The 15,057-nt window shown below is 38.0% G+C and overlaps 1 protein-coding gene and 2 long non-coding RNA genes across 4 annotated transcripts; 1 reads left to right on the forward strand and 2 right to left on the reverse strand.

The window, feature by feature from the left end:
• The first annotated feature begins 5,459 nt into the window (after window positions 1-5,459).
• On the forward strand, window positions 5,460-6,876 carry LOC146491322 (uncharacterized). Its single transcript, XR_014872302.1, has 4 exons — window positions 5,460-5,838; window positions 6,091-6,199; window positions 6,305-6,426; window positions 6,569-6,876. It is a non-coding gene; the product is annotated as an uncharacterized LOC146491322 (long non-coding RNA).
• A 755-nt stretch (window positions 6,877-7,631) lies between these two features.
• On the reverse strand, window positions 7,632-8,108 carry LOC146491323 (ADP-ribosylation factor-like protein 6-interacting protein 6). Its single transcript, XM_085150314.1, has 2 exons — window positions 8,099-8,108; window positions 7,632-8,012 (listed from the first exon to the last, which is right to left on the reverse strand). The coding sequence occupies exons 1-2, from the start codon at window positions 8,106-8,108 to the stop codon at window positions 7,780-7,782; spliced, it is 243 nt and encodes an 80-aa protein (XP_085006440.1). The 3' UTR covers window positions 7,632-7,779.
• A 3,051-nt stretch (window positions 8,109-11,159) lies between these two features.
• Window positions 11,160-14,802, reverse strand: LOC146491324 (uncharacterized). 2 transcript variants are annotated; one of them, XR_014872286.1, is made up of 4 exons: window positions 13,828-14,802; window positions 12,944-13,103; window positions 12,449-12,507; window positions 11,160-11,504 (listed from the first exon to the last, which is right to left on the reverse strand). It is a non-coding gene; the product is annotated as an uncharacterized LOC146491324 (long non-coding RNA). The 2 variants fall into 2 exon arrangements; XR_014872285.1 differs by lacking the exon at window positions 13,828-14,802 and having other exon boundaries at window positions 12,944-13,578.
• Between the last annotated feature and the right edge of the window lie 255 nt (window positions 14,803-15,057).

The following is a 15,057-nucleotide window of genomic DNA, read 5'->3' on the forward strand; positions in this document are numbered from 1 at the left end:
GGTGGTAGTTCTTTTTCTTAGCATGTGAAATGTGCTTATTTACTGTTTTCTCAAACACAAATTGATCATTTACTTAATAGTATTGTTCTAAAGAGCTGGGTTGGTAGGACTAGTGATAAATTCACAGATGTGTATTCTGCCATCTCCTTTCGATGCTACTCAGGTCAAGGAAAACAAGTTCTCATCAGAGTTATTAGGTTTTTCCATCAGGTTCAGATGAACCATCTGTTAGTGAACATAACATGCCCTAATAAAATAGCTTATTTCAGCAGTAATGCTTGTAACTGATGAATAATATTGGTGGCTGATGTTGGCATGTTCTCAGAAGAATACCTGTGATACCGATTTTTTTTGGTGACCCATTTAAAATTAAAGATGTAAATAATAAATCTAACTCTTCATTAAAACTCAGTGTCTCAGAGGAGGATGACGTTCAGCCATGAAAACACTCTGATCTAATTAAAAAGGGACAAAAAAGGCACAAATGAATAAATGAATAAGTCTGAATTATAAACAGATAAATTATTTTTGTCTGCTTTACACAATAAGAGTCGCAGTAAGAGTTGGTGTGAAGGTCAGGAGGACAGCAGCTTCCGCAAGGGCTTCATCATCATCATCATCAGCAGCAGCAGCAGCAGCAGCAGCAGCTGTGGATCTAAATACAGATGTTTTGTTTGTCCGGCAGCTGAGGCACTGCTCGTCACCGTCACTCCCAAACAGGAAGTGTGAAAACGTCCACAGCGGCATGATGTTCCTGCGGGCTGCAGACGTGTCGACTTTCACTCGACTTTGTTTCTTCAGTTTGAAAAAATAAGAAAATCCTGCTGCAGAAGAAACATGACCAAATATTTAAACAACACAGAGAGCTTCTTATTTTTTACATTACGTTTGTATGGAGTTGTATTTCACATATTCTCTGACAGTTATTTCATATTTTAGATGTTAGTGATACCCATAGAATACATTTTATTATTTAGAACTTTGACTTAAATCAACATTTGATTAACAGATTCTTTTAAATATATTTTATTAAGAATTTTTTAACAATTGTCAAGAATTTTTTTTTTTTTAATTCTAAAATATTTTGGATGACTTACCAATATTTTCACAACTTTTTTAAAATATTTTTTTTTACATCAGTTTCATAGCACTTCAAAAAAATTAAAAGAATATTATATATTTAATATTAATATTCAAATATTTACTGAGCATTAAAAAACATTATTGTGTTGTTTCTAAAGTACATTTAGCAAAATCCTTTAACCAATTTGAATATTATTAGTTTCTTTTTTTAATATGTTTTATTTGTATTCTATAAATAAACATTTCAGGTATATTGTATTAATAGTTTTCTAATTTATTGTATTAAAATAAATTGGTCAGGATTTTTTCATTTTATTTTATGTTTTTCTCAAAACTAAAGGCATTTCTCTTGTTTGATATTTAAGTTCTGCTGCTTATACATTATTTCCATTCGTGTTTTTATTTGGTGTCATTTATTGACTTTATTTTTTTAATGGATGCTGTTTTTTAACTGCTTTTACAAATGTAATATTTTTCCTCAGATCTTCAGTACGGACAACTAAAAACAGACTGAGTTTGTAAAACCACTGCATGTCCTGAAAAAGGGGTCGTGTATGGAGGTCAGCTGCTGTTTTATTAATAATCAGCTGGACATCAGCTGTTTGTCAGCAGGACATTTTTATTCCTCTCTGGTGTGAAAAGTTTCCCTGCAGACAATCAAGTCTCCTTCACCCTCTACCTCTGTTGCTCTTCCTCCAGATTACATACATATTTCTTACATACAGAACTGTTGTTGAAGGAAAGCTCATTTCCACCCTTAAAATTTATAATAAGAATTTTAAAAAAATTGTCAAGGAAAACCAAGTTGGAATTTCAAGCTATATCATTATTTTAACTTACAAACTATTTAGATATTTCCATTTTTTCTCAGTCCAAATTTTGAGATACCCAAAACTGACTTACGGACAATAAAAGAAAAAAAAAGTCTTCAGTTCCAGAAACAAGCTTCCATAACTTCTAACGTCCAACTTTTTTTGGGGGGGTTTGTTTTGTTTTGTTTTTTTAGGCTAAAACAACTTTTTTTAAAATCTATGAATAGATTGAAAATATTCTAAAATTTCAATGTCTAACAGTCAAAGTCTAACATCTGTTTCTGTTGAAGACATGTTGTGCCAGAAAAAAAACCCAAAAACCCCCCAAAACAAATGCATAATTACCTAAAATCTGTTTAGCATCAACACACTTAGAAGAAGAATTTCAAGGTCAAGGGCAGCATTCTGAGTGCAAAAGTGAGAGACACAACACAGCTCTACATCCAGGATCTCCACCGTGGATATTAGTGAAGGACCCTGGACCCTGAAACATATTGCCCCCATCGCGTCGAGAATTGACCTGCAGGGTCCTCTCATTGAATACTATAGAGCTCCCTAAACGTTGCTTATTGACGACAAGAGATTGCCGCGGAAGAGCCTGTTGTCCGTATATTTATATATTTCCAAAATCACATTGTAGTGACGTATACAGAACACAATAAATTATATAATGTAAACAACTACCTAAGAAACAGCAGATACAGCAGATAAATTAATTATAGGCTATTACTTTTGTATCGTTTATTGCATTTATGGAGGGAGTGGTGTATGCTGGGTAATGGCACAGCTAGCGACTGGGTGACTTTATTCACCCGCTTCGGCTGTTATCAGTCCATACAATGGGCGTTATTAGCACAAATCAGTCCCATAGATATGGGCCATCTCCTGCTAGATTGTTCAGAAGGTTGTTATCATCCATCCAGATGGAGGATCACTAACAGGAGCGTGGGAAGACTCCAGAATCCACTCTGGCTGGAATCCGGTGGATACAGCAGTGATTACAGGTAAGACCATTTAAACGGACAGCATTTATAGAATGACTATTAAAAGTCAGCGAGTGTCAATAATGTTAATGTGGTTATGTTAGTAATACACCGAGTATAAAATAAAATCCTAGCTGCGTGAACAAAGCCTGGCTCCTTTAATCCTGCATGACAAACCTCAGGATGCAGGTTATTATTACTCTTTCCTGCTGGCACACCTGTCACACCTGAGAGTCAGCTAGAAACTTACAGTGACGTAGACATCATGCAAAGACTGCCAGACTCTGTAATACTGCAAATGATCAGTGACTCAGGTTAACACTAAACTTTAAATGGTAACTCTGTGTGTCTGTGTGTGCTGAACATTTAGGATTGAGTCAGGCTGCATCAGCTGAAGCTGTTATTTGTATATATCAGTATTTTTTAATTCAGGTGTGGGGAAAATACGTAAGACTGCAGTGAAGCGATGTACCAGATTAATCCCTGGCCAAAGGTATCGTACTTAAATCAGACTACTCATCCAGCCACATCAGCCTTTTGTGAGGTCTGTTTAAAGTAGACTTAAAATGAACTGCAGGTTCCTGAGAGGTGGACTGTGAGCACAGAAACACATGTTCATACATACAGCTGCAGCAAACTTACATTAATTTTAAATAGATTTGTTACTCTGATGTCTGTCTCTGTGTTAGTCCTCTGACAGACTGGTGACCTGTCCAGGTGTGCTCTACCTATGACTACTGGGACAGGCTCTAGCTCCTGTAATAGAAATGTTCTGTTATTCTCATTTAAAGTATTTAAGTGCTTATGCATATGCTTAGTTGTGACACTGTTATAGACTGATCAGTGAAAGTTTCTAAAACTAGATGAACTTACTTCAGCAGTTTGAGAAAACAAATCCCTTTACAGGTGCTGATAAGACCAAGGGCACAAAACAGCATAACCATTGATCCGTTAGGTTTCATAGCAAGACACGTGAAGTGTGGTAGGATCAGTTTGTAACTTCCTCCCTCTTCCTTGGAATGCATAAAGGAGTAGGAGCACGACTTCTGTGGCAGAGCTGAAATGACTGAACTGTGATGTTTGATGTGTGTTGGCTCTCCTGTGCGCAGTAATAAATAGCTTGATCAAAACTCTTTCTGTGTTGCAGAGTTTATTAAAAAAATTCCACAACACCCCCCACCCTCCCACTGTGAACATGAATTGAATATTCAGAAGACATTTGTTTAAATAGTTCTAGAAATCTGAGATGTTGGTGTGTCCTTGGATTGTGTGGTAATAATATTAGAGCTAGCAATCTTTCTTACTGAATCTCTACTATGAGTCATGTTACCTGAGATTAATTCTATGTTTACCTGTCAGCCTGGACAAATGTGCTGTGTGAAGGAAATTAAATTAAATCAGATCTGAACTGCGTACATTTAAGGAACCTGTTCATATTTAATTGAAATATGAACCAGTGATTTTCTGATTGCTGATTCCAAGATAGTCTTTGTGGAAATCCTGTTTGGCTTTAATTTATTTTAATTCTCTTTTCTGTTTTCCAGAACAGTTCTCCACAGTCACTGTCCACATTGGTCAGGGGGACCAAGAAGCACTCTGCTAATGTGGGACTCTGACCAGCAACATCCAGCAAGACCCAGACAGCGTTTTCTATCTCCCAGCTGGAGTTTTTTGTTTGTCTGTGACTGGAGAGTCAGATTTTTGTTGAGCTTCACACTTGCAGAGGTAGGTCAGTTTGCAGAGATCCCTCCCACCCTGTCTTTTATGTCCTAGATTTCTTATCTGAAACAGTAATATTTCAGTGACTGCTGCTTAGACCACAGGTTAATACACTCTACTGATCCCTGATAGGAGAATCATCACCTCTGCCAACAAAGAAGCCTGGTGGATGTTTGTTTACAGTCTGATGTTGGGACATCATGCTCTGCATCTTCAAAGTTTACCTCCTCATTATTATTCATACCCAGTAATGTGAAGTATGCTTATATCTACTATAACTGAACCAACCTGGTGCTCTTCATTTATGGAAGCTGTTGAGTCTGAATGTTGGATGTTGTGTATCTCGTGTTCTCTGGGCTTTGTTGTCCTCAGTCTTTTTGCAGGATCAGAAAACAAAACCAGGAGGTGCGTAAATGTTTCTTCTCCATGATGTTTCTTCAAATGTTTCTTCTGGATGATGATAAGACCGTGACACGGGATGCCACCTTTGGTCTTGTGATGAAGCAAAGCTCAGGAAGAAGTGTGATTAAATGATACCCACATGTGTGCTGCTGAGAAGGATGTACAGGGACACCTGCAGCCAAATCCAAGCCTCAGGTTAGTTGTAGTTGCAGAACGCTATAGGACTGAGACAGCTGAGGCATCAAATGTTTGATTAAATGGATGAAAAAAGAGAAGTTTCTTCCCTATAATTATCACTTCTTAAAATCTGTAGCAACTTCAAATCTGTCAGCATGCTGAACATGCTCAGAATGTGACAATATATTTTTGTTCAATATTTAATTTTTTTCAGTTGCAATTGTTAAATGAAAAAAAAAAAAAATTCTTATAATTTAGCAAACTAATTTATCAAAAAAAAATATATACGTATATCTGTATTAGTTTTAATAAATTAATTTGACACCTGTATTGAAAATACCATACTGTATTCATACAGAATCAGTATGGTATCATCATTTGTCTGTTCACTGATTGCTGAAACCAAGAGCTACTTTGATCTGTTTAGATCTAAAGTATCCAAAGTTGAGCTCTAATGTTTCTTCACCCCTGTGTGTGTGATATGTGATTTCCTACATGCTGGCAGAACAGCAGTTTGTGCTCTCAGATGGTGACGGTGTGGAGAGACGGTGGTGTTTCCTCAGAAGAACCAGCAGAGTCACAAAGGACACCAGTCCATCTCACCACCTTGACTTGCTGACTGATGTTCGTCTGCACTGCACAGAGGAAATCAACTGACCGAGGTTTGTCCAGTGACGTGTTATGAAATGTATATTTGTTTTATGCTTACAGATATGTTTTTCTTGACAGAGGCTCTGCAGAGGTTAGACAAAGCAGAGAAAATATGTGCTTTACATTTTACTGTGATTTACTGGGATATTTGTTTCCTGATGTTCAGCAGGAATGGAGAAATGGAATCAAAGGGAGATGTTTTTGCTGTTTTTGTAATGATGTAAGTAAATCTTCAATATTATTTATTTGCTTGGTTATATTAGGAGTGTTTCTGAGTGAGGGGGAGAGGAGTCATCATCCAGGTAAAGTGACGTGGATCAGTGGATACACTTGTCTCCCCTTTAAAGGAGACGATCCAAGTCATCCTTAAATGTCAGTGCTTTCAAATACACAAACATTTTTAAAGGACAAAAATGAACATCCAACTTTGACTGTAATACAAAATAAATCTTTGCATGTGTGTTTTCAAACTCTCAGATGGGCAGGATATCAGTATTGGACTGTCTAACCTGCCGGAGCAGCACTAAATGACCACCACACATGAGCATGTTCCTGCAGCATTCAGCATCTGATCCTTCATCTGTGTGCTTCTGCTTTTGGTAAGTAGAGTTACCCAACTACAGTAACTCTAAACACATGCCATCCATTTCTAACGGCCTGGTTACTTCCTGTCAGTTATTTTAGAAACCATGTGGTCACCTGACCTAACACTGTTTCTTCTTCTTCCCCTTAATGTTGAAGTGTCAAATGTCAAACAGCTGGAGAGGAAACTACACCAGTGTACTGGGATGTTTCAGCAACATGTGCCAGACGCTGTTCCTTCATGGTGACATCACCAGAGACAGCCCCACCCACCTCGGGACCCATTGATCATGATGATTATAATGATGACAGCGAGCGGAACTAAGACTGTAAAACTCCATGACCAGAATGTTTAGATGCTTTCTAATTATTAATGAATACTGAGTTTTTGTCTCTTATTTTTTTACCTCATTTGTTTCTAACAAAGTTCACCAAACTCACACAGTTTACATTCTGTATGTTTCCATCAAGGTTTATTTTCTTAGAAATCATTGTTTTTCTCCTTTTCTCTTTTTCTCTTTTGTAATTGATGCTTCCTTTTATTGCGTCACACATTGCTTTAAGTTTTTCAGTGTCCAGTTATTTTTTTACTGCTGTTTGAATTCTCTGTATGTTTGACCCTGTAGACTGTTTGATGGACTGCTTGTCTTCCTGTTTGTAACTACCGCCTGTTTTTGACTAAAGATTTGGATTCCTGACTTTAACACAGCCTCTGCGTGTCCTCCCTTTGTGTCCTCTTCCTCTGTGAATGTGCTGCATGTGACACAGATTCATTTTATTAACACCTTTCCCACAGTGAGTTGTATCAGCATTCACTCACAGCACATTTCAGAAGGATTCAGATTAATACAGTGATCTTATAGTCAGAATTATCCTGACAGACTGCCACTTTCATCAGGTAAATTTTAAAGTTCAGTATTTCAAAGCAGGCATTATGAAGAATCATGCTGGCATTAGGACTGTAACAATATGCACTTACAAAGTCAAAGTTTTTTAATTATGCTAGAATATTGGAAGACAATCAACTTTTAGTTTTTTCCGCATATTAATTATTCTGAAATAGAGACAGTGACCCTAACTGTACAGAAACATACTAAACAGCTGACAATCTAACAGACATCATTGGCCTGAGCCGTCATGAACAGTGAGTCTGATCCTTTGCTGTGAGAGTATGACAAGCATGTTTCCGGTCAGTTTGGAAGAAATAATATCACAATGTTGATTTTCTTTTCAATATTCCTTCTCTTTTACAACATAAACTGTGATCAAAGCTACTTATGTTCACAGCATGTAATAATACTGACAGTCCAGGGCATTGTGGTCTGTTGAGCTAGGGTTAGGGTTAGCAATTCAGACATATGTAATCAATATTAAACATCTCTGATGTGGGCCACTGTCCGCAGTGTTGGGAAATCCATACCAGGCTGGAACGAGTCAAGGTAGGTGAGCATCCACGAGAAGACACAGCAGATGCATCCTACTAATACTGACAGGACCAGGAGAGTCCAGAAACCGAGCATCTTCTCTTCAGTGCCATCCTCTCCTGTCACCCTCTCTGCCCGCAGCTCTTTGAGTATGGGGTAGATAAGGGCACAGAGAAACCCTTATTACTAATTTGTATTATAATTCAATTTTCATGAAATATTCATATTCAGTATCGGTCCTTTTATATTATAAACACGTATCCACCCAGGCTCATGGTGGGGCAGGGCTCTGTCCTGGGATGCTTGAGTGAAAGGTAATGTACACCCTGACCAGGTATCCAATCTGTCAGAATTGTTTTCAATATTTGGTTCAAAAATATGAGTGAAAACAAAAATCCAACTAGGATTCTTGCATATGATGAATGAAGTCTGTCTTTGACTGTATTGTCCAGCTGATCCATCAAACCCCCAGCAGGTGAACCTTATTCATGACATAACACGGCAACAATGTAAAAAATTAAACAGCAACAGTCTAAATGTAAAGTGCATTCTAAACTCCTCTTCAATAAATTATATGCAAAGAGTCATTCAGGACTGTAAAATGTGAACTACAGAACCCAGAGTCTTCATCATTAAATCTCTGGTTGCTTCATTTTTCTATCCTATATCAGATACTTTAAAGGTTAGGTAAAGTTGCACTGTCATTGTGAGGTAAAGTGTTTTATGTGTGTGTATGTGTGCGTGTCATGAACGGCTATAAAAGGCCTATAATTAAAGAACAAAGCGGGGTTTGAGTTTGAGTTGCGACAGACTGTCACTACTTGTAAATGGAACGCAGCCTTCCTACGGCGGACAGCTAATAACAGGAATCGGACACGGTCCACCCAAGTCCACAGCAACCACCATAGCAGCCGCCTAGCATGACCTTAAAAACATATTCTGTCTTCATAACTATCAAAAACGTGAAATGATTTGCAAAGCGTTAAAGTGTTACAGCTGCAGAGAACTATGGCGGTATCTTTGGAAGCTGTTTACATAGCTAATAATTAGGGGTGCAACGATACACAAAATTCATGGTTCGGTTCAGTTCGATACTTTGGTGTCACGGTTCGATATTTTTTCGATACAAAAAAAAAAAGTTCATGCCTTTTTAATTTGTCATTTATTAAATTTTCACGGCACATTCTGCACCATATCTCTGTGCGTTCATCATTTGTTTGAAGCCAGCTCACCTCCTGCAACCACTTTTCCGAGAATACGCGCTTCTTTTGTGGTTCGGACTCCTTCTGACATTTCTTTGGAGGCGGAGGTACATCACAGTAATTGCTTAAAGGAGCTTCTTCGACATCTTTAAGAGTTCTAAACAAATGTCTGTCCTCCTCCAGAAAATCTTATGTACGCAAACACGAGTTGCAACTTCTTATCTTGTGCACGTTTTTTATTTTGACAGCGAATGCGCACCTGCGGACCACTTATGTGCAGCCCTGGTTATTTAGCTCGTCATATTGCAGCCACAGAAATTCTTTTGTCCATGAAACCATAAAGCTGCACTTTCTTTTTGCCTTATAGTCTGATTTGTCATAACTTTTCCGTTTTGTGGTAAGCTTTTCTTTGGCTGTCACTTCTTCACCCTGACCTGTCTTATTTGGCTCAGCAGAACTAAAATATATATCCTGCTGCTTTGACACACGCACTCACTTAATGCTCAGCGATTCTCTGCGCGATCAACCTCTCACATGTTTAAGCTTGCTGCGGGAGATTTCACTTGTCATGTTTGCATAGTAAGCTAATGATTGATAAGACGATGTCAGAGGAATTGGTGCGCAAATTATCATCACTCACCAATCAGTACTGTCGCTCTCTATACACAGTTTTGCCGCGTATTGCAAAGTGAAAGCAAAAAACAAGCGCAAATTCAAACGCGATTTCAATATGTCACATATTGACAGTGGCTCACCGATGCCAATGACATAATTACCCAGCTACATTTCTGAAAGAATGCAAAAGCATTGACATAGATTTTTCCTTCCTACGATAGGCCGACGGGCAGGGCAGAGATAGATTTTGGTAGCCCGACTGGAAAATCGCTAGCGATTTTGCGAGCCCTGTATCTGATTGAGGAATCACTCATCTTTGGAAAAGAGAGTTTATTACAGAGAAATGGCTCTTTCCAAATAAAAGCCTATACTATACGCTTCTTCTGGGCTATATTCTCAGCAGCATATCTAAACATATCAGGTCCCCCATAAGAGAATCCATGTGCTAACGGCTGTCTAAATGACTCGGTAAAGTTTGCAGCATGCCTGCTTGTTGTTTTTCTCTGCTTCCACTTGTCTTTGCACTAGGATGATGTCAGCATAAATATGCAGTCATATTCGTTGTGTTCCCACTAGTGCTGTCAGCGTAAATCTCATTGAAATGACGTTAACGCCACAACACGGCAAATCTCCGTTAACGAGCTACCACGGATCGCCCCATGCGTGGGGCTGGACGGCCAACACGTTAACGAGCTAACTGCGCTAACACACTAGTTCCCACCCATGTAATTGAGCATTGCGTGGCACATCCAACATACTGTTTTACTTTAGTCCATGACACGCTTACCTTCAGGGTCATACTTTACATGAAAACCAAAAGAGTTCCAAACGCCAGATCTGAATGAGGGTGGGGGAGGTTCAATTCGCCATGTTGCAAGGAGAGCTTAATTTCTGTCTGCTAGCTTGCGCTGTGCTCAGTGAATCTGCGTTCGACTACTCCGCCTAGGCTGCACTGTCGAGCGCAGATCCACTGAGCGCTCAACACAGACAGCACCGTCAGAAGGAAAGTTGATAAAATAAATTAAAAATTTTGTAATGTTCGATACATATGCATACCGAACCGAAAGCACTGTATCGAACGGTTCAATATCGATACGAGTATCGTTGCACCCCTACTAATAATATACGATGTAACCATGGAGACAATCACGTTCTAGCGGTGCACGTTTACTACAGTGAATAAGGTGATTGTGTACACAGCGTCCACACACGCTGCAGAGGGTAAAGACATTACTTCAATATTGTTTTATATTTATGTATATTTGCCTTCTGTTGACCATCACCTCAGGTTCACCATTACAGTTTCAGCATACAGATGCACACTGTCTAAATATGAACACATTCAAAAACTCATGTTTTAGAAATAAGCACAGCTGTTTCATGGTTTGTCATATAGTTTTATTTGTAAGAAAATTATGAACTTCATATTGTGTATCAAATAAAAGAACATTTCACAACTCTGAGTCAACAGAAACAGAAATGTCTCTAATGTAGACGTGTACAGTGTAGTGTAAGCATTAAAAGATCATAAAGGAAAAACTACCATTTATGTAAAACTAATTGTAATAAAAATGAACAGGTGCTTTATAGATTTAAAAGAAAGAATCTGAAAACAACACTTTTTTGGTCTAAGTGGTCAAAGTAGAAAACAGAACTGATGTTCAAGAACAAACTGTAGCTGCACTAATATTACACATCTCGATTGTTGTGGTGAACAGACATGTTGCTTTTAAAACCACATGCAGTGTGTGACCATGACTGTTCACTGAGACCATGAACGCCACTTCGCTGAAGCATTCTTCTTCTTCTTGCCATTAAAATGGAATCAGAAGGAGCACGAGCTGCTTTGATCTACTGAAAGGAAAAAGCAGAACATCTGAGCTGAAACCAGTCAGCTGAAACCATTAAGACTGGAACAATCATTCAATGCAGTGTCTCGGGTAGCTTAGCCTGTTACAACTGTTGACACAAGCTAAATATGGTTAACACACAGTGTCAGGGAGCTCCAGTGTGGTAACTAGTGGCTTTACGTTTGTAGTCATTTAACTTTCATCCATTCATTCATTTAATTCAGGAGGAAGAAATGTCAGGTTAGTGCAGGCTGGTTACATGCATTTGGTCCCATGCTGTCTTTAACTAAATGACTTGGTTCATTTTATGGCTGGGCTGTATGTTGGGTTATATCATGTTATTTGGGCAGGAGTGCCTGTCTCCTGTTAGACTTAGAAAGTTTCTCCATAAGTAGAGTTTCTAACTCTTATAGCACATCTGTGGCTGATAGCTTTTTGGTGGCTCTTTTTACCCCACACTGGTTGTGAGTGTGTAAATAGCCCCACTAGTTCTTTTGGGTTGCAGTTAACTTGGGAGGAAGGGGTGGGTCTGCCAGGACTAGATGAATAACAATTATCTGGGATACATAAATTTCATAATGCATGCATATATCTCTATAAACCTGGCCTGAGGGCTGCCATTTTTTACATTCAGTTATTTCTCTGTTGGACCTAAATAATGAATGTGTTACAGTTAAAGTGAAACACTGGTCAGTGTAAATGGCTCATAGGGACATAGAAACCGTTAAATTAAACCCTATCACCTGATATTGAGTGTCAAACAATATCAAAGCTGTTTACAGTCAGAATTTATAAAAAACTATGATTGTAAATAAATTCAAACTAGTGAGCTTTTCTCTTTGTGCTGAATATCAACACTGTGGCTTCTTAGACTGTAAGCTTTACATCAGCACAACCAGTTGTAGAAGACGTCACTCCAAATGTCTTTTGATAACAAGAAAAAAATACCTTTTCAGTACACGGCCTGAGGTTCTTCTCCAAACATCTTCTGCCATCGGCTTTGTCTGCTGGTTTGAAGACAATAAACCACAAAAAAGATGATTTAGTCACTTTGTCTGCATCATGCAGCTCGAATGTGTCGTGTAACAATGTTGGAATAAGCCGTCGTTATCCCTTCTGCTGTGTCAGTAGGATTGTACTGTGCAGCATCTCATTGATATGTGAGGAATGCTAATGTAACACGATAACAGACGTCTGGTCTTACATCATTAAAATATAAAGGGCAGGAGATATTTAGATATTTTTATATTTATATTACATTTTATATCTGACAGATATTACTAAATAGATAGAATTTACTAAATGGTTGATGTACATGAAAAATATGTCCATAATCACAAATGACCATGAGAGCCAGTAGAATTAATTCAACTGGACAATCAAAAGACGTCCTTAAATGTCCTTTAAGTGGCAGAACAAATGAACAAACAGTTAATCGCTTACTTGAGATGAAATCTGCTCAGCTACTTTGAAAACAGCTTCTAACTGGTTCCTCCTTTAACTGCTCAGGGGTAAGGCCATCATGCAGTCCAGCAACCTTTAAGCTTCTATATGGTTCTGCGTTGATTCACCAGGAACTATTAGGGAAACCTTCCAGCGCCTCCTGTGAAAGACACAGGGATAAACACAAACATTTATTAACATGTTCCACAGTCTTCCAGTTTGATTTTCTCATGCTGTGGACAACAACGTACAGGGATGCAGGTTTATTGTTAACTTTTGTAAGGTTTCTTTACTGAACATATCCAGCTGCAGCTCCACTGTGATCCTGAACTGGATAAGCACTTAAGAAAATGTGTCAATAAATGCCCATACATCAGCTTATTATATTTATCCAAACAGACTGGACCAATAATGCTTCACTGAGTTAGAGACTTCAACAGTCTCTTCTATATAAGAATGTCTCGTGCTGATATACCTGCAAACTTGACAACAAAGGTTTTTCAGACTGCATGTAGCTGTCCTCTATGTCAGCTAACACATTTACATTTATGTCATACTTATTTCTGCTTTCCCATTTTATAATTATTACTTACCTTTTGATTAGATACCTTGAGTTTGTAAATGATCAGATTACATAATTGGAATACAATGTAACCAATTCAGGGTTGCGGGAGGATGAAGCCTATCCCAGCTGAGACAGGACAAAGAAAGGCTGCCAGTTTATCGCAGGGCTAACACAATATGTGTAACAGAAAATCCACTTAAATGTTTGATATTTCTTATAATAATCATAATTATGACTATTATTTAAAGGTTTCTTTATAAATACATTTTGATTTTTTATAACCCCTAAAATATAAACCTGGGCTGTTTCAGATTCTGACCTCTGACCTCAGTGACCAGGCTGTGTCCTCACTGCAGCTCCCTCTTGGAAGTACGTCTGCTTCTTGTCTTCCCCCAGTGATGGCCGCCTACCCTTAATATCATGCACTGTACCTGAGGAACAAAAAAGGACAAACACTTGCCTTCATTTAAGAAATACATTCATACAGAGATAATCTATGGAAACACACTAGTTCACCCTTTGGGAGGAATCAGTTCCTGTGAAACATTTCTGTAAATGAACATCATGTGGAGAATGAATGAGTTCTTCAGGTGACTCAGCAGACCCACACTGACAAATGAAACTTCTGTGGAAGAAGAATCTGGATTTTTTTGATTTCCAATCTAGTTAAACTATTAATCATCTTTGCTCTTCTGAAATCTGTGTTAGACAACAACAAACATAAATTAGTAACAAAAATACCGCTGAGTAGAGGCTTTACAAACCACCAGCAGCCATAATGCTAAATTTTAATCTTCAAATGTTTCTGAGCCGTCTTCAACCTGCTTTTAAATGTTCAGCACACACAGAGACACATAGAGGTACCGTTTAAAGTTAGTGTTAACCTGAGTCACTGATCATTTGCAGTATTACAGAGTCTGGCAGTCTTTGCATGATGTCCACGTCACTGTAAGTTTCTAGCTGACTCTCAGGTGTGACAGGTGTGCCAGCAAGAAAGAGTAATAATAACCTGCATCCTGAGGTTTGTCATGCAGGATTAAAGGAGCCAGGCTTTGTTCACCCAGCTAGGATTGTATTTTACACTGACCCTGGGTCAGTATAAGTATCATACAGTTTAAACGAAGAACTGAAACTTGCACATATTTATTACAGATGCACTGAGCTAATCGAGATATTTGCTGTCAATCTGTGGCTGCGATTAAACACTTTACTGGAAACTTTATTAACTAGTAACTTCATCAGCAGTGTTGGTCAAGTTACTTGAAAAAAGTAATCAGTAACTAATTACTGATTACTTCCCAAAAAAGTAATCCGTTACTTTACTGATTACTTATTTTCAAAAGTAATAATTACTTAGTTACTTAGTTACTTTTTTAACAACACGATTTACAACCTGAATAGGTGATAAAGCGATAGATCTTCAGCCCAATTCTACTTTTCTACATAATCCATCATTCAAATGGAACAAGTCTCTTTTTTAAAACTTGTTTATTAGTTTTGATCTTTTAACTTTATGCATCAACCCAAAAATTTAATTATATGCAACATT

The sequence above is a fragment of the Neolamprologus multifasciatus genome, chromosome 23 (assembly GCF_963576455.1).
Source record: "Neolamprologus multifasciatus chromosome 23, fNeoMul1.2, whole genome shotgun sequence".
NCBI classification, from domain to species: domain Eukaryota; kingdom Metazoa; phylum Chordata; class Actinopteri; order Cichliformes; family Cichlidae; genus Neolamprologus; species Neolamprologus multifasciatus.